Genomic DNA, 19,563 nt, shown 5'->3' with positions numbered 1-19,563 from the left:
GAAAAGAACAGGTATCTCTCTTTTATTGGGAAATCATATTGGTAACAACTTTGCTACCTTCTGTGTAGCCTAAAGCTAACAAAGAAGATTTAGTGTCTTATTTTTCTTAATTAAAATATCACCTTTTATTTTGCCTGAAAACTCTGGTGGCTATTAAAACAAGAATTGAAAAAATACTTAGAAGACAGAGATAATGTGTTTGAAAACAAAGATGTTTAACACTGAATCCTTGAAGGACTTGGCGAATTATTTGGATCTGAGTGGAGGAACGATAACTGGTTGCCAGCCTAAACCATTTGATAATGAGTAAATCAGAATTCACATATTTTCTGTTTAAATTCCTTTTTCTGAAAGGTTAGTTGGTTCAGCTAGACAGTTGAGATCATTGAGATCTGTTCTTTGGCTTCACTTAGGTATCTTGGCCCTGTTTCAAATTATTTCATGGTCAGTACAGATTTATAGTTTCATTAGAATTTTGTCTTTTTTACCTTTTAAACTTTTAATAGAGATAATCTGAGCAATATTTTTTTCAGGTCAGCCTTTTTGAGGGAAGGTGAAGGAAGAGGGAAGGAGGTAATCTCAGTGAAGAAAATAGAATGTTAGGAAAATATATTGCCTCATCTTTTAAAAAAATTAATAAGGAAGATGGGTTGTTCTTCTATCAAAGTTATATTTAGAAATCATCCTCAGGAGGATCACTTTACTCTGAGGCAAAGCTTTTATTCATCGAGTTGTTCTGCCAGGAGGTCCAGAAGTGTTCCACTTACTCAGAGCCAGACTCGCCTTTCCTTTTGGGAGAAGCAGCTGGGAGTCAAGCACTAAGACAAAGGCCGAAGAAGTAATTTTTCTAAAGCCTCTTCTGCTGGGTCTGCTAACAAGCCAAAAATCTAATCTTTTTCTCTCAACCTATTATATGCTGAAAACCTGTAAAAGCCAATGAAAACCCCACAACCTATTAACCATTTTGGTAATCTGTTGTGCACTAATCTTCTGGAAGCAATTTAAAAGACTAAGAGACCCATCACAGTGACAGTGTCAGTAAAACATACAACCATGTAGGAATACACGGAGGAACTGTTTTAATCTAAAAGTCTGGGAATTGAGATGGGTTCTATTTATGTAGCATTATCTGTGCATGGCTCTGGGTATTGCAGACTTACCTCAGAAATCAACGCTTTCTGCCTGTCCCTCAGCCTGCTCCTGCTCCAGCCTTGTTTCCAGTTCAGATACCCCTCCCAGGCACTAACCCTAAGCCTCGCCTCCCGCCCCCTTTACCCTTTACCATCCCTGTCTGCGTGATTCTGGTGGTTCTTCCGGCTAGGGTGTAAGCCTTGTAGGGGCCCCGACAGTCCGATTTATTTATTGTCAGGTCCTCATGTGTAGTTTGTGCGTGTGGAATCGGTGGGTGCGGGCCCCTCCTGGGGTTGCTCACAGTGCAGCAGGGGAGGTGCACTGTGCGCCACACAGAGGCCCTGCTCACGATGCCAGAGGGCAGAGGAAGGTAGGTGAGACAGTGTCTCCAGAGTGTGGAAGCAAGTGAGGGTTTTCATCAAAGTGGTTAAAATGAATGGTTTGATAGAGAGGAGTAAATTACCACAATCTCATGTAGAATAAATGACAATCTAATCAAAAATATCTTTCATTTTAAAAAGTAATTCAGAGAAACAAATCCTAGCCAATATAAAGTTTTTAAAAGTTAAAATATATGTTTATGGATTTAAGTTCAATAACGGAATTATTATTTTCATGCTTAAATGTTATTCTACATATTTAACATTATAATGTAAAGTCACTGAGTTCATGGAGAGGAGGAGGATTGTTTATGCTGTTGTGTTTTGCAGTATGCATTGCCTCTTCAGCTGGTGAATAACCAAACCATGACGACATGGATGGAGATCTTCCGAACCATCATCGACCGAATGGTGCCCCCTGTAAGGCGGAGCTTCTGTTCCTTGGCAGGACGGGTCACTTGGATTTGGGCCCTTCTCTAAGATTAGCCTCATGCATGTCGAGCAGGCACTATACCACCAAGCAGGCGGTGACCCATGAATCCCGATAGAATGATGATCATAGTACTCTACTCATTTTTAATAAGCTCAGATAAAAGTAAAAAAAAAAAGACTATGTTCCTACTAAAATGGAAAAAAATGTAAAAATAATATTTCTAGACTTTTTCTCTGCAATTTATAATACAGTATTTGTAAAAGCAGTACGTGTAGATATACTAAAATTCATTTTTCATCTAAGATTTAATAAGATATTTTTATGTTTTTATACATGCCATTAATTTCCCTCGAACTCACCATTGGCTTTTAATACTTTTGTCCCATCATTCGTGCCACTTTCCCAAGCACTTGTGGAAGTCCTGACTTGTGTTGTGTCTTTCTGGGTGTGTCAGTATGGAGAGTGCTGCTGCTGAGGGCCATCCAGCAGAAGGCAGGGTTGTAGAGACGTAACAGAGGGTCCTCCTCCACTTACTCCCTGCATCTGGTACCTTGCAACTTCTTGCTGTTTCCCAAAGTCAAAGTGACCTTGACAGGTAAATGTTTTGAATCAATTCAGGACATCAAGGCAACCAAGACAGCACAACTGAAGGACACCCCTGGAAGAAGACCTGCAAACTATTTCAGAAAGTGATAAGAATAATTGGAAAAGCATGTCTGAAATGAAGGGGTGCACTCTGAGGGAGATAATGGTTTTGTACTTTTTACATATTTTGAGAAATTTAAAAATTCACTTTTTTTCATTTGTACTTCATATTTTAAAATTTAAGCCAATCTAAAGGGTACAGGTTTTTTTTCTTCTTCTTCTTCTTTTGGAAATTTGGGATTGAACTGAGTTTGAAATTTACACTCTCCTGCAGAGATATACCCCAGTCCCATTGTGGATATTCTTGAAACAAAGTGTTTAGAGGTTTAATGTATATACATAAATGCACAAAATTGGTAATTTTAAAATTAGTGAATTTTGATAACATTTGGGTTATTGGCACCCACATCAAAATGTTGAACTGTTTCATCATCTTAGAACTTCATCAAGGGACCGTGGCATTTGTATTTTGTTTTCTACTTGTTTGATCTTTTCAAAGATGGTAGATAAACACGAACAGTAGCAGTAGTTGAAATTGGTTATGTAGCATCTATGAAGTGAGAATTGGCAATTGCATAGCAATCTAACTTCTCATTTAATGGGACTTCATTTGTACTGAGATTTATTCTATTTTTGTTATCACTTAAATTGTTTTTGTGTAGAAATTTAATCTAGTGCATTTCATTGTTTTAGGAGACGCTACAGATTGATGAGGATGATAGACCAGAACTAGTGTGGTGGAAGTGTAAGAAGTGGGCGCTGCATATTGTAGCTCGTCTTTTTGAGAGGTGATGCTCTATTAATTAATTGTATTGCAATCAGAAATAGTAGTCAGGATGTAGATAGTGAATACTTCCCTTGTTGTACTGCAGTATATGATTGTATGCCCATCGAGAGCCAAGAGTCATTCTGTTTAAAGTGATTTACTTGTGATCATTGATTATGAGATGATAATGAGGTGAGAAACTTTTTATATGAATATTTCTATTCTTCAGGCCATTGGAAATATCCATAAATTATGCAAAAAAGGTGCAGGGCCACTAGTTCCTTAAGAAAATATAATTTTATAAGCATTTTTTGAAAGAAATCTGTTCCTTGTCAGGTAGAGCATTTTAATTCTTAATGTTGGCCCTTTAGAGTCTCCTGGGTTAGAAGGCAAATGCTTCTGTATGAAATGTGTAAGTTTAGTTAGGTCCTAAGTACATAAATGCGTAACCATGAGTATGGTTTCCTAAGATCTCATTTTATGGCTTTGAGAAAGAATAAAGTATTGGTTTTCTGCCCCAGCAGAATACATCTTGTAATGATTTATTTAAACCAATGAACATAATTTGTTTTAAAATTTCACATTTTAAACATTTTATCTTTGAATTTTAAGGTATGGAAGCCCAGGAAATGTCACAAAAGAATACTTTGAATTTTCTGAATTCTTTTTGAAAACCTATGCAGTGGGAATTCAGCAGGTAATAAATGTATGCTTTTCATACAGAAGGATGATTATTACTGAGAGGTAGCTAAACTATTTCTGTGACTTTAAGAGTAGATCATGAAGGGCCAAAATGTAGCTTAGGAACACAGCACCTACCTGTCAAGTGCGGGGTCATGAGTTCAATTCCCAGTACCAGGAAAAAAGTAGATCATGAACATATATATATATTTATATATAACATTATATATTTATAGAGGATGAAATGGCAGCTCTTAGAACTAATACAATATAATTAGTTTTAGTATTAAATGTCACAGGGTGGCTGCCACCAGAACTGCCTATCCTGACTACTAGACTATGGATCCAAACCTTTTTTTAGGATATATAGGGTCTTTCAATGTAGCCCAGGCTGGCCTCAACTCAGGGAAGTCTTCCTGCCTCAGCCTCTTGAGCCCTAGGTTTACAAGTGTGCATCCATTGTTCAGCCCAAACCTTTTAAGAGGCAGAAACGAGTGTTAGATTAGATTGGGTTTGTCTGTTAATTCTCTGACCTTTTTCAAGTTTTTAAAGAACTTTTTTCTTTGAGCTTTGCCTCTTCTCTCTGTCTTTCTCTCTTGCAATATTAAGTACAGAATCTAGGAGTTATGCTTGCTCTGTGTCTAAGCTGCATAGGGAGCCTTTTATTTTATTTTAATTAATTAATTAGTTATTTTGGTGACAGGATCTCATAGAGCTGCCCAAGGTGGCCTCAGACTATGGGCCTTCTGTCTCAGTCTCCAAACAAACTAGGAACTTCATCTCTTTGTCTGTATATTTTTATCTTAAAAGATTTATATAACATGAATTTTTCTGTTTTAAGAGCTTAGATGTTAAGACTCTCAACTGAGAATTTATGTATCTTAAATTGTTTGTGGTGGCACATTCCTGTAATCCAGTTTCTTGGGAGGCTGAGGCAGGAGTATCACAAGTTTGAACCCAGTCTGGTCAACTTATTGAGGCCCTATTTCAAAATAAAAAGGGCTAAAAATGTAGCACAGTGACAGAGCTCTTGCCTAGCATGTATGAGACCCTAGGTTCAATCTCCAACCCTGAAAAAAGTACTTCCAAAAGACAAAAACAAAAAAACTTACACATCTGTGTAAGTATAGAATTTGGGAACTGTTGTATACAGTGAAAATGAATTCTTGAGGAAGCAGGATAATAATAATATTTACAGATTTTAAAAGCTATGGAGGAGTGTTGCCCTTGGGTCATGTATTTTTGTTTATATTTGAACAAAACTTAATTACTAACCACTTGCTGTACCAGGACCCTATGGAGAAGCAAAGACTAATTAACAAGGTGTGGGTAGTGGCTTTAATGAGAAAAAGGGGTGGTGTTAGGCTTTCATACAACCTTATTGTTAGTGATCCAAAGTTAGGTACATTCTGCCTGTCGCCTTAAGGAGAGTGCTTCTATTTATGGACCATCATTTTGGCTAGTAAAACATGTTAAAGAATACTGTGCCACAGTTCAGGAAAGCTAGGTATACTTTCTCACAATTGTTTTGTTGGCCCACTAATGCAAATCATTAGGGGAAATTAGTGAATAGTGAATAAAATGATCTGTTTAGCAATTCACAGTGGATACCAGGATAACCAAGGAGCTGATGAGGCCTGCTTTCTGTTCTTGTGAAATTCCACTAAGCATCTAAAAGTTCATATCCACTTGAAGTGTGGTTGATTTTTCTAGTATCTTATAAACGTATATTTAAAAATCTCATGTCTTTGCATCCTTGTCATCGTTTCTTTGTACTTGGCTAATTAGAATATAGGTTCCTGATTTTTAAAATTAGTTTTCTCATCAAGAATCATTCGTTCCTGCACTGCTGTGGCTTACCTTCAGCTCCCCACTTTGTCTTAGCCACAACTGTGCCAGGAAGAATCGTGGTCAGTATCTTTTTAGCGTCCATTACACAAGGAATTTCTAGGTGATAATAGCGCTTCTGACAAGTCTTGTAAACCTAAATAAATGTTACTTGAATGCAGTTCATATTCTGAATTTATAAACTGTACGTATTTTGAAAGATTTGGCAAGTTGGTAGGGAGCGAAGTGCTGAAGACCAGGGTGCTGTGGGTTGTGCCGTAGCCACACTCCGCTCCTGTGTGAGGGTGCTTCCTCAGCCTCGAGAGAGAGAACGCCTCATTTCTGGGTGTTTACACACAGCTTCTCTGAGCTGACATTATAAAGTAAAAGTCTCTGACTTCTAAGAACTCTGTGATTGTGTTGTTGAAATATTTTTCCATCTGGAGCTTATTTTAGTATGAAGATGAGTTAGGGACCTAATTTAATTTTTTTATCCAGAGGGCTAATCAGTTGTGCCAATACTGTTTTGTTAAATAACATTTCTCTCCAATCTGAAATCACGTTTGATTCAAGTAATAAAATCTGTTCTTTCCCTTGCTATATGGAAGATTTTAAATGTTTATTCAGTCACATCTGGTATTTTTTTCACATCTGTTATTTTTAAAAACAGGAGTCTTACTTTATTTTGGAGAGCTAGAAGTAGAATAGAAGTTAGATTTTTTTCTCCCTGAGTAGTCCCACAAGCAGCTGAGACACCTGCCTGGAAGTTGTGATAAGATACCTTTAGTTTAGTAGAACATGGACATATATGAGAATTAATAGTACCACATGAGCTTTCTTATAAAATGCAGACTTTCCTCAAAATGTGCTAATTTTTATATCGGTATTCTGGATTTTATGTCATACTTAAAATGTCCCCCACCTCTTTTAACCTTACATTTAGCTCCTATTTTTTTTCCTTTTTTCCTGTAGGTGCTACTAAAAATTTTGGATCAGTATAGACAGAAAGAATACATAGCACCCCGTGTTCTTCAGCAAGCATTCAACTATCTCAACCAAGGCATCGTGCATTCTGTAACCTGGAAGCAGATGAAGCCACACATACAGGTAACATCAGACAGTGACTTCCCAAAATTAATCTCTGGTTAAATTAGGTTTGCTAGGTATGCATGCTACCAATTCTATATTTTATGGTTAGTATCGTTTTATTTGCATTAATAATGTCTAAGGAGCAGTCTTCTATCTGATATAAAAGGTTTGGAAATTTAAGCATTAAGGTGATTCTGTGAATGGGCACACTTGGCTTTCGTGGAGCATGTTTGAATTCTCATTTAATCTGTTTATTTTCTGTTAAGTCATGTATTTTTCTGTCCTCTAAAGGTTGCTAGGATTAAATGAAGAATTTCAAAAGAATTTTGAAATCTATCATCAGGGCCTGATTAAGGTGTTATTTTGCAGAAAATGGTATCTGTTCCTTTTTTGTGTGTGTGTGTATTTTTTGGTACCAGGGATTGAACTCACGACTGTGCACTTGCAAGGCAGGCACTTATGCCGCTGAGCTAAATCCCTGGCCGAAAATGATATCTGATATATGACCATTTTCTTCTGTAGATGTGAGCGGAAACTTTTTATATCTTTTTTTTTAGACAGTTAAATTCTGTAGCAGAAATTAAAAGTAATTGTTTACTTGAAGATAGAATTCAGTATTGCTATTTTGAAAAAATATAAGGGGAAAATTATGGGCCATTAATAAATAAATTCTTAGTATTTAAATAACCAAGCAGTTGAGACACATTAGGATCTGAATCTTCCCCTCCAAACCATAAAATAGTATGTGTCAAGAAAATAAATTCTTTCCCTTTGCCTTTGGTGCCCAGGGTAGAGTTTGGCTAAGGTTATCTTATTAACGATCTTAGACATAGTATCTCGGTATTATGCTTTGTGGACATCTTAATAGCTACTTGCCTACTCACTTTGATCAGATAGTAATACCTTCCATGCAGTTAATAAAGTACTGAGTTCATTTGATTTCCTTTATTCCTTTAAAGTAAGAGTGAATAGTGTTAGCATTTCTTTTCTACTTGATACCTTTGGTCTGATTTTCACATGGCTGTCATGCAGGAATAAGAAAACGACACTTAGGTTGGCTCTTTTTCTCTTAGAATTACTCAATTTAAGTAAGTGACGAAATCTGCTCCTGCCTTTGTATAAGCAGGTACCAGAGCACAGATGGCCTGTGGACACTGGCAGCAGTATGCCAGAGGGGCCTATGGCTAGGCCTTCTCCCCTGAAAAACACCTTGTAGCATAAGAAATAGTTTTTTTAACGATAGAAAAAGAAGATTAAATTGTAATATTGGTCATGTATTGCCATTAACAACCAACATGGAAATATTAAAAATTTTAAAAATAAATCTAACAGTAGGTGTAATTCTGACTTGACATTTTCTTCTTGAAGGAAATCAAAATCTGTTGATTGTTGAAGGTTGATTTGTTAATTGTCCCTGTTATTGCTTCAAAAACTAGTGTTTACATTGGTCTTTTCTGTGCTTTTAGTCACTTGCCATTCAAAAACAATCCTAATCCACTGTAACTTTTAATGCCATGCCCTGTCAGGGGCTCTTGCTTTTCTGCTGTCACTTTGGTGCATGCAGGCTTAAAAGAAACGTTAAAATACCTGTTTGGAAAATTCACACCTTAGTGGTTGTCTATAAATACGTTATTGGTAGTTGCCAAATTTCAATAGTCTGTACCCTTGTGCCCATTTGTTGCTTCATTTCTCATCTTAGAATATCTCTGAAGACGTGATTTTTTCTGTGATGTGCTATAAAGATGAAGATGAAGAGCTATGGCAAGAGGATCCGTATGAATACATAAGGATGAAATTTGGTAATTGCGATGATTTGTTTTCTAATATGGAAAGTCTTATAACTAAATTTACAATTTTAAACTAGTTTTATTGTCTCATTAATTTCCCTAAGTTCTGTTTTGTATGACAGACTCTTGAAACTCATGATTCATGTTTCATGCCCCTACCTTTTTATTTTTTTTTCTTTTTTTGATTTTTGAGACAGGGTCTTGCTATGCAGTTCAGGCTGGCCTCAAACTCAGTTTGTAGCTCAGGCTGGTTTCGAACTTGCAGCAATGCTCCTGCTTCAGCCTCCTGAGTGCTGGAATGACAGGCGTGAGTTACCACATCCAGCCTTTGATGCCCATTTGAACCAAAGAACTTGAGACTTTTGGGTGTGGGGTTTGCTGTGGTGCAGAGGTGCAGGGACAGCCCTCTCTGTGTGTCGAATTCTCCTGTGTAGATTGGGTTGTTCTCCATTCTGGGGATCCTTTGGATTTCTGTGGATTTTAGCAGCACCCCAATTAGGTTTTCTTCCTTATCTTGTGGATGAACTGTTCCACAAAGGAATTTGATTTCTCTCAGAGGCCACACTCTTCTCTGGGTGTCCTGGTGGCTGGTAGGTTCCTAGAGCTATGAACTACTACATGGGCTGCTTGAATCATTTCCTTTCAACATCAGTCATAGCAAAGTGTTAACTTGTCTACCTGTCACTCTGCTAGAGTTAGAAGTTATCAGAGGGCAGGAACTTTAATTGATTTGCTGTATCTTGCATTCTTGTTACTTCTTTTCTCCCTTCACATTCCTCCCTAGTGTGCCTTTAAAATAATGTTGAAATTAAACAAAACAAAACAAATGAGTGATTGCTGAAACTCTACCTAAGGTGGCCTAAGGCTTGGTGGAGAGCAGTGCTGTCACCGAAGCCTGGTGCCTCCAGCTGCCTGATTGAAGTTCATTGGTGTGGATGCCAGGTGGTGGGACAGTGTTGTCCCAGTGGTTAGTGTAAGTTTATTCATTAAGAACCAGCTCATCTGGGGACAGAAAGTGCAGCACAGACAACATAGAGTAACAGCATTTACTATCTACTTTATCTCTCTACTCTTTAGAAAGTCATTTCTCATGTGCGTAACTTTCCTTTCCTTGGGCCTCTGTTTGCCTAGTTTGCTTGAGCAGAATGATGAGCCAAGTTTTTAGTTTAAGTCATTTTGTTAGTGTTTGTCTTTCTTCTAGTACCTGTGTGCTTGTTTAGCTTCTAGGGAACTCCCACTGTTTCATTCCTCATAGCTGATAATCTCAGTTTATTTATTTATGTAGAAACAGGGTTTTTTGCTGTGTAGTTTAGGCTGGCCCTGAATTCACTATATAGCCCTTATTGGCCTTGAATTCACAGTGATCCTCCTGCCTCAGCCCCCCAAATGCTGGAATTACTGGCATGCAACACCATGGCCAGCTCTCAATTTTTTAAAAAAGGAGTAATTAAAAGCTATATTAATGATGGGAATTTGCATTTTATTTATTATTTAAAAGAGTGAATAAATCAAGACTGGTATGTTTTCCTTAATCGTTTCCTTCTGTGGATGAGAATGCAGTAGGCATTACTTGATATGTGTATTTTGTTTGAGTAATTATAGGAAAGAATAATTACTGTATTTTTATACTTTTGTCATTTGAACTTATGTATATGAAGATAACATGTATATTATATATTTCTAACAATATTAATAATACTGTTTTATTTATTCTTTCTTTTTATTAAACTCTGACTAATTTCACTGTTTCTCCCATAGTACTGTTTTTAGATTTGGTAAAAACTGACAAGAGTTCAGGCTTTAATGTTAAGTTATCCTGAATGTGAGTGCTGGCATGGCCATTTACTTAGTAGTTCTAGGCAAGTTATGTAACCCCTGTCTTCAGATGTACTATAAAATGGACAGATTATCATTATCAGATATTGAGAGAACTACATGGGATAATACAGAGGGATGAAAATCAGAGTATAAAGTCATACTGTAAAATCATAGTGTGGTGCCTGGTACAGACTGAGTATTTAAAAAAGTCATTAGTTTGAGGTAATATCAGAATTTGCAGTGATCGTTTGAAACAAATCTATAACAGCAAAAGACACATTATTATTAATCCCTCCTTGAAATACTCCCCCTTGCTTTGAACATACTGTCCCAGCACTCTTGCCACTTTCTGAAGCCCTTCTGGAAGTCCTCTTCTATGGGTGTTTGAAATGACACCTATGGAGTTCAAGCGTTACCTCTGCATGAGCACATTGCTGTTCTTTACTGTAAACCAGCTGCGTGTGGACTCGTTTGTTTCCTAGCATAAGCCATAGTCAGTCAGGCTTAAAGTCTGTATGATAATTAGCTGTATTTTTGCCAAAGTAGTTTAACTTTTTGCAATTTTAGATATTTTTGAAGATTATGCCTCTCCTACTACAGCAGCCCAGACTCTTCTATATACTGCTGCAAAAAAAAGGAAAGAGGTACGTAAGCACTCTTTAAATGCAAACTAAAGGGCAACCTGCATTGATTTGACATTCTGTATTCCTAGCATTTGAAAACTCACTTTGTTATTAGTTATAACTTATTTTAAAAGCTTTTTCCCTATTAAAAAGGTTAGAGTATCTTTTTTTTACATTAAGATTTTATTAGGTTTTTTTTTTTTTTGTAGTAGGGATTAAACTCACAACTTAGCACTTGCTGGGCAGGCGCTTATGACACTGAGCTAATTCCCTGGCCCTGTTTTTTTCTTAATAAATTGTACTTTCTTATTGAGCTTATAGTTGCTTGATGGCTCTATTTTTGAAAATGGATTCTTTCATTTCTTTAGGTGTTGCCAAAAATGATGGCATTCTGTTACCAAATCCTCACAGACCCAAACTTTGACCCGAGGAAGAAAGATGGGGCCCTGCATGTGATTGGTTCCTTGGCAGAGATTTTATTGAAGGTTAAGATTATCAAAATTTAATTTATTTAATAAAACATGAGCACAGGTAAATAAGAGTATGAAAGTTAGGGGTAATTTAACACTGGAGACCACCAGTGATTTATTGACTAAATAAATCACTTGGGTGATTTATTGACTAAATATCCATTCTCTTGCCTGTTTCTTTAATTGAAAGGAAAGTTTGACTTTGGTCTTTCAGTTTTTCAGTATGAAATTAGTGCTGTTTTAAAAGGATACAAAATGATATTAGTGTTCTTATTGCTACAAAAATCAATTAATATCAGATTGATCTAAGGTATTCTGTGTGGTTTTAAAACATGCATTGTGTAAGTCAAACTAAGGAACTGTAAACAGAAGTACATTATGTAGAAATCTTCACTAGGAAGTGATTCTTACATATTAAAAAAAACCCATTGATAAGCTGAAATTCTTGTTTTCCAACAGAAGAGTTTATTCAAGGACCAAATTGAGTTATTTCTACAGAATCATGTATTTCCCCTATTACTGTCTAACCTGGGATATCTTCGGGCTCGAGTAAGTTTTCCATGTGTTTGTCAGCTCTCGGGTAACTGTTGGCGTAAATGTATTTTACTAGGACCTTCCTGTACCTGTGACACTATTACAGAATGCCATAATCCCAGCAGCTCCCCACTTACTTTCTTCTCACAGTCCTGCTGGGTGCTTCATGCATTCAGTTCTTTGAAGTTTCATAATGAGCTCAACCTAAGACATGCTGTGGATCTGGCGAAGAAGAGCCTGATTGAAGATAAGGAGATGCCGGTCAAAGTGGAAGCTGCCCTTGCCCTCCAGTCATTAATTTCTAACCAGATCCAAGGTAAAACCAAAACATCACTTAAGAAGTTGATTATTTTTAATATATATTTTGGGGTGTTCTTCCTAATTCACTCACTTTCTTCCCTGAGGAAGGTGGGCTTTTAGCTCCTTAGAATTTTATATTCTTGCCTTTTTAGGAGTCCCTATTGATTGTGGTTTCCAGAAAGAAATTGAGATGAGGAAACAAGTTAGTGAATGGTGTGTACAAGGGTTGGCTAGAAATCAAGAACTCTGAGTCCACTTTTGATTCTGCTGCTTTGCCACATTAGGTCAGGTAGAGCACATGGTCTGTATTAAAATTTAGGAGGGGGTTGGCTAGATGGCTTCAAGGTGCATTTCAGCTCTGCTGGGGATATAGCTTAGCAGCACAGCACCTGCCTTGTAAGCACGAGGCCAAAAGTTCAATACCTGGTACAAAAATAACAAGATACATTTCAGCTTTAGTATGCTATACTTGTACCAGTTTTAAAAGTAGAATATTTCTAGAGAATAATAACATAGGTGGTTCCTTTGTTTGCTTAAAAGATTGTCCTCTTCAAAGATCAGGTAAATCTTTGCAGATAAACCCAGCTTTATGAAGAACATGAACCCAGCAGCTAGAGGACTGGATATTGTATAAAGATGTATAAGGCCATGTTGGGAGGAGGGTGTGTAGAGGGGGGTTAGGGCAGGGTGTAGACCCCATCAGTGTTGGACATGGTCTTTAGGTATCTGATGGCTTATATTTGATATCATCATATTCATGTTCTCCAAATCAGACTGATGAAAGAGAGCACAAGTGTAATTAGAATTTCTCAGTGGGCTTATGGCATTTGGGGCAGAACAGTCCTTTCACATGCAGAACTGCTTATCCTGCATACTCATGGGAAAACCCATATAGTGGTGGCCATTATTTAGACCTACTCTGTTGTTTATTTACCCCAGAGCAGGTCAGCAGCTAGAATTCTGTGTCACTTGGACTTTTGCCTGAGGTCCTTTCCTTTCACTCTCTGCACATGGATACTCAGTAATTTTGTTTTGTTACATTAGCTAAGGAATATATGAAGCCGCATGTGAGGCCTATTATGCAGGAGCTGTTGCACATTGTCAGAGAGACAGAAAATGATGATGTTACTAATGTCATCCAGAAGATGATATGCGAATACAGTCAAGAGGTTGCATCAATTGCAGTTGACATGACCCAACACTTGGTAAGACTGACATAAATTGTTTTATTTTGTTATAGTTTTCAGGATTGAGTCCAGGTTCTCCTGGATGTTAGATGAACACTTTCCTGTAGCCAACGCTCAGCCCTTTTAAAACTTTATAGAGACAAAATCTTTCTAAGCTAAAGATGGGGCAAAGTTTTATGTTAGTTTGGCATAGAAGGCTTGCATAATCTAGATAAAATTGGGGTTCTGTTTTACTTGTAAGTGACAGATTAATATAAAACTGTTTGCTCTGGCCGGGTGTGGTGGCACACACTTGTAATCCTTGCACTCAGGAGGGAGATGCAGGAGGACGGCCACAAGTTCAAGGCCAGCCTGAACTACATAGTGAGACCCTGTCTCAAAAAAACCCCACACATTAAATAAAAAAAAAAAACATAAAAAAGTTTGGTCTAATAACTCTGATATTCTTGTATGTAATTAGACTTACATATAATAACATTAGGATAATCTCTTTTCATTATAATATTCTGAGATTTCATAGTGAGGTGTCTTGATATAAGCCTTCTAAATTTTCTGTTTCTGGACTTTGAATTTGCAGTATCATTTTCTCTAGGGTAAATTTTGTATTACCTCTTGAATGTGTTTCTCTGTACTGTCCCCCTCATTCTGCTTTGCTCAGCATGGAATATCAGAGCTGGACTGAGTGTCTAGTTTCCATCCCTGACCCTCCTTCCAGGTCTATTCTTTTTGTTTCATTTTCTTTGTTTTGTTTTGTTTTTTTTGTTTTTTTCGTTTTTATCGGTACCAGGGATCGAACTCATGACTGCCTGCTTGCAAGGCAGGCGCTTATGCCGCTGAGCTAAATCCCCAGCCCTTGTTTCATTTTCTAGGTGACCTTTAACTTTACCTTGTAAACCTTCCATTGTATTTTTCTTTTTAGTGTTGATTTTTGTTTTCTTAGGTTTTGATTTTGCCTTAACGATAACCAGAGGTTAAATGTTAGGCAGTGGTTGTAATTAATAATGGGTATTCCATCCAGGTGATTAGAAAGGTAAAATGACTGCGTTTAAGACATGACGGGTGCTGTGACCTAAAGAAAAAGCATTCATTCAGCGCAGTGCAGAACTTAGTGTTTGAGCTATGTTGACATTTAGATGTGTGATTCTTCCTAACAGTACTAATTGTTACATATCGTGTTACTCATAGGCTGAGATATTTGGCAAAGTTCTTCAGAGTGATGAATATGAAGAGGTTGAAGACAAAACAGTGATGGCTATGGGAATTTTACATACTATTGATACGATTTTAACAGTTGTAGAAGATCATAAAGAGGTGAGGTTTCTGTGTCTTTTTAAAACATAATAGTAATATTAACTGAACTTTACATGACCAGTGTGCATGAATTTTAATCTTGGCCGTTTGCTTTCTTACCTCCCTCTACTGGCAGCTAAGCACAAAGCGTTCACACTGACCTGCATCACCAGTCCTTGGTGTGAGACACTGTCACACTAAGTTGCCAGGTTGCCCACCCTAGACTCAACTTCAGATCCTCCTGCCTTAGTGTCCCTGAGGGCCAGGTTGCTGGCATGCACCATCATGCCTGCCAAGTCTTAGCTTTTAAATTGCTACTTACTTATGGTGCTAGGCTATAAAAATTGTCCTCAAATTTCTTTCTTTTGGTTTTTTGTAGCTAAGGCTGATGCTCTCAGATTTTAAAGAAACATTACAATGATTGAGGGGAGCTATTACATCATAGTGTATCTTTTTGTACTGAACAGAGTTCAGTTCATCATGTCTTTTGGGTAGTTTTTGGGAGACAATCAAATCTAGATTTCTTACCCAAAGATGAAAACACTTAAAGCCTTCAACAAAATGATTTTCCCAATGGATAATTAAAGATAAAACTGCCTGGAATCTTTGGTTTCTGATGGCCTCTTTTAATTTGGAACTTTGATTCATTACAAGCAAACTTCAAAATATTCAAAAATATTTCCTTAAAAGAAAATACATGTGTATAAATACATGTGTAAATAATGTATGAAAAGCAAGTTGGAAATCTAAAATGGGTGATTTAAAAAGCTTGTCTAGTTTAATCTAATGGTTGTGTGTTGGCAGTTTTGTATGTAGGAAAATTTTGGATTATTTGAACTTTAACATGTATTAAATCATGAAACTACACCTACAAGTATGTACCATTATGTGTCAAAATATACAAAGTTTAGACTGAGTATTAGAATATGCTTCAAAGTTGAAATTGGATATTTTTACAGTCCATGATGTATTTGAAAATTTTTTAGTTATTTGAAAAATATTTAATAGAAATGCATTGAATAATTTAAGTATGAAAATATATGCAATGAAATTTTATCTTATTACTCTGTAGTTATTTAATTTTACCTCTCTCAGAATATAGCACATTTTATTATTTTCTTATTTTTAGTGTTTATATTTTTTCATGAAAATTGATGACATATATGCCAGTTTTAGCTACCATTTTTAACTTAATCTTGTTGATCCTTAATTTTTTTTTTACTTATCTTGGCAATCATACTATATCAATTAATAAACAATGTATTTTAGTGCCTGCATAATATTCCTTGCATGATCTGTCAAATTTGGGTAACCAGTTCCTCGTTAATGGATGTGTTTTAACTGGCCCTTGTTCAGCTGGACAGTTGGCTGAAGTACAGGCACTGGTGTAGTGGGTGGTCTTTGATATGTCACTTAGCATAGCCATCTGGACGCTGGAATTGTTGGTTACAGGCACTATGTGTAAGCAGGCTTGAAGGAGCTGCTCACTTGTCCCATGAGTATGTACCAGCTTGCTCTCTGCACCTCCGTGCACCTCCGTGTCAGTTTGCTAGCCCTTTGCTTTTTGATCGGGCTGATAGATTCAGTGTAATATTGCTCTTTGAATTTGTAATCTTATATATTAGTGAACATCTTTTTTATCAGTTTAAGGCTTGTTCACACTTACATTTTGTGCTCTTTGCCTTTGTTTCATGTAGGGGAAATTTGACCTTCGTGATACCATTTGATATTTCACTCGACTTTTTGTCTTTGCTTTCCTCATGCCTCAATGCAGAGATTTCTAATTTTTGGTATCAACTTGTTTGCCTTTTTTCATTTCTTATTTCTGAGTTTGGAGTCACTTTTTCAGGATTATAAAATAATTATTTGCATCTCTTCTGTTTTTTATTTTATGTTTTAATTTTCTACATCAACATCTTTCCTCTAGTAGGAATTTGTTTTGGAATGAACTATGTCATAAAGAACTAATTTAATTCACACTAGCTTTAATAACTCACTATGGATTTAATCCTCCCTCACATTATTGGTCTACATTTTGAAATTTCCTTGTTTTTTTGCATGTTTAATTTTTCACATGAAGATTAAAATTACCTTGTCAAATTTCCTTCTCAGTATGTTCTGTATGTATTTTTACTGGAATAATGTTAATTTATACATTATTTTGAGGATTATGTTAAATTTTAAACTATTTGTCATTTATCTTTAGATTACACAGCAGTTAGAGAATATCTGTCTACGGATCATTGATCTTGTTTTACAGAAACATGTAATTGGTAAGTTTCAAAGGTTTGCTATAAAAGGTAAACAGGTTTTGTTTTTAACTTGTTGAAATCAGAGTACATTTTTAGCTCTTGAAATTTAACAAGGTGAACAGTTTGAAAAAAAAATTTGAATTCTTTTCAATTTTTGGATATACTTTCTAATGTTAGGTAATACTTTTTCATTCAGAGATAAACCTAAAATACATCCAATTAAGAATTGTTGGCCTTGGGCTAGGGATTTAGCTCAGCAGCATAACCACCTGCCTTGCAAGTGTACAGTCGTTAGTTTGATCCCCAGTACCAAAAAAAAAAAAAACTCAGAAAACAAACAAACAAAAAAAAAGAATTTGGTCTTGGAAACTTGAAGGACAAAGAATGTGATTAGATTTAGCTTTTTCAATTTCTTATTTCTGGGTTTGGAATCTCTTTCCCTTTTTAGGATCATAAAATAATTCTTTGTATTTGTCCTAGTCTTTTTCTTTCTTTTTTCTATCTTTTTTTGGTTTTTTATTTGTTTGTTTGTTGTTGCTTTTTGTTTCTTGAGACAGAGTCTCGCTGTGTAGTTCAGGCTTGCCTTGAACTCACTGTGTAGTGCAGGCCTCAAACTCATGGCAAGCTGCCTGTCCTTAGGCTCCTAAGAGCTGGGATTGCAGGCATGTGCCATGATGCCTAGCTGTTATTTTTTATTTTGTATTTTAATTCTCTACATCAAAATCTTTCATCTAGTAGCAATTTATTTTGGTATGGACATGCTGTGGTAGGACAGAGAATCACATTATGTTTTTAGAAATGAAGAACTGAAATGAGGTTTAGATGAGATTACTATAATTTAGAACTGAACGGTGGTTAAAAGTAGTGTCTCTTTTTTGGTACTGGGGATAGAAAAAAAAATTAGACTTTTTTTGTCAAAAGTGGGAATTGCCTTGTTGTAGTCTGACTTCTAAGTGGAGTTAGTAACTGATGGCTGGGTTTTTTTGTGGAGTATGCAAAGTACCCACACAATTTAAAGTTGGCAGCCTCAAATCACCTAGGTGTGAGAGAGATTAAAGTTACTTAGGAAGATGTAAGAAGAGCAGATGACTGTCATTGCCAGTCTTCTGTTGTCACTTCATTAGTAAAAATTGAGCTGGCATGTATAAATATATGAATATTATTTGAATGAAATGTATGTATACATAGTGTAAATACTTAGCATTTAAAAAAAAGGAAATCCTGATGCTGGTCAGGATGGGTGGCTGGAGTTAGCAGTGTGTTATGTGCTAAAACTAAACATTGCCAAGTGTAATTTACGTATTCTCACAACAAAAATGAATGTATGAAATCAGAAGTATGTTAATTAGCTAGATTTAGCCATTCTACAAAATGGATATATTTTACAAAGGGATATATTTTCTACATGTAGCCATTTAACAAATGGATATATTTTAAAACATGTTGAGCATTATAAATATATGCAATTTTTATTTGTCGATTAAAAAAGTATAATACTTTTTAAAGAGTTTGTCAGTAGAGATAGTGCTCTCCAAGGACTGGGAGTGAGGAAAAGGGTGAGTTTTGGGGCCTCGAGACTGTTCTGTGTGATATAGTTATGACAGATACCTGATCCTAGCCCTGTCAAAAGGCTGAGAGGACAGTGCAGAGTCAACCCCTACCGTAAATTGTGAGTGTTCATTAACAATAACAGAAGAAGCTTTGTGGATGCTTTTCTGGCTTATTTCACATAGCACAGTGACCTCAAGGGCTGTCTATGTTGTAATAATGATGGAATGTTCTTTTAAGGGCAGAGTTTTCATCCTTAATAAAATGTGAATATGTGACATGTTTTATGCAGTTACTTAGGTTTTTCTGTATCTTTCCTGTTGTGAACTATACTACAGTGAACACAGGGACACAGACAACTCTTCAAGATCTTGGGTTTTAATGGATAAATATTCAGTCATGAGATTGTTGAATCATATGGTAGTTCTCTAATGTTAATGTTTGAGAAATCTCTGTGATGTTTTCCATAGTAGCTGCACAAGTATATGTTCTCCCTAACAGTGTAAAACAGTTCCCTTTTCTTATGTCCCTTCCAACAGTTACCCTTTTGTTTTTTTGATCATAGCCACCCTGACAAGTATGATTTTAATTTGAGTCATGATGAACAGTTTTTATTTTTTGAGACATTTTTACTTTTAAATTGCCTTTTGGACCTCAAATTTGCAGTTCTGCTGTAACCTCCCTGGCTTTTGTTGACCATTTTTGCATGTACCTGCTAGCCATTTGTATGTCTTGGGTGTCTCTCAGCGTGCAGCCTGGCCTTGAACTCCTGGACTTAAACAGTAGTCTTGCTCCAGCCCCC

General features: G+C 36.3%; 1 protein-coding gene across 6 annotated transcripts in view; it reads left to right on the top strand.

The window, feature by feature from the left end:
- Ipo8 (importin 8) overlaps positions 1 to 19,563 on the top strand; it is a 120,589-nt gene that overhangs the window by 34,386 nt on the left and 66,640 nt on the right. For 5 of the 6 annotated variants that reach the window (XM_003466785.5, XM_013149330.2, XM_063254493.1 and 2 more), the window contains 12 exons: positions 1,842 to 1,931; positions 3,283 to 3,377; positions 3,968 to 4,052; positions 6,836 to 6,970; positions 8,652 to 8,751; positions 11,125 to 11,201; positions 11,549 to 11,665; positions 12,110 to 12,199; positions 12,335 to 12,500; positions 13,529 to 13,689; positions 14,857 to 14,982; positions 17,168 to 17,234. In XM_003466785.5, coding sequence (XP_003466833.2) covers positions 1,842 to 1,931; positions 3,283 to 3,377; positions 3,968 to 4,052; positions 6,836 to 6,970; positions 8,652 to 8,751; positions 11,125 to 11,201; positions 11,549 to 11,665; positions 12,110 to 12,199; positions 12,335 to 12,500; positions 13,529 to 13,689; positions 14,857 to 14,982; positions 17,168 to 17,234 — 1,309 coding nt within the window. The remainder of the gene's footprint in view (positions 1 to 1,841; positions 1,932 to 3,282; positions 3,378 to 3,967; positions 4,053 to 6,835; positions 6,971 to 8,651; positions 8,752 to 11,124; positions 11,202 to 11,548; positions 11,666 to 12,109; positions 12,200 to 12,334; positions 12,501 to 13,528; positions 13,690 to 14,856; positions 14,983 to 17,167; positions 17,235 to 19,563) is intronic. The other variant, XM_063254492.1, reaches the window with a different exon arrangement.

Source organism: Cavia porcellus, unplaced genomic scaffold (assembly GCF_034190915.1).
Source record: "Cavia porcellus strain 051 isolate PalLab524CR breed Dunkin Hartley unplaced genomic scaffold, mCavPor4.1 scaffold_8, whole genome shotgun sequence".
NCBI lineage: Eukaryota > Metazoa > Chordata > Mammalia > Rodentia > Caviidae > Cavia > Cavia porcellus.
This window is presented reverse-complemented; position numbering and strand designations above follow the sequence as displayed.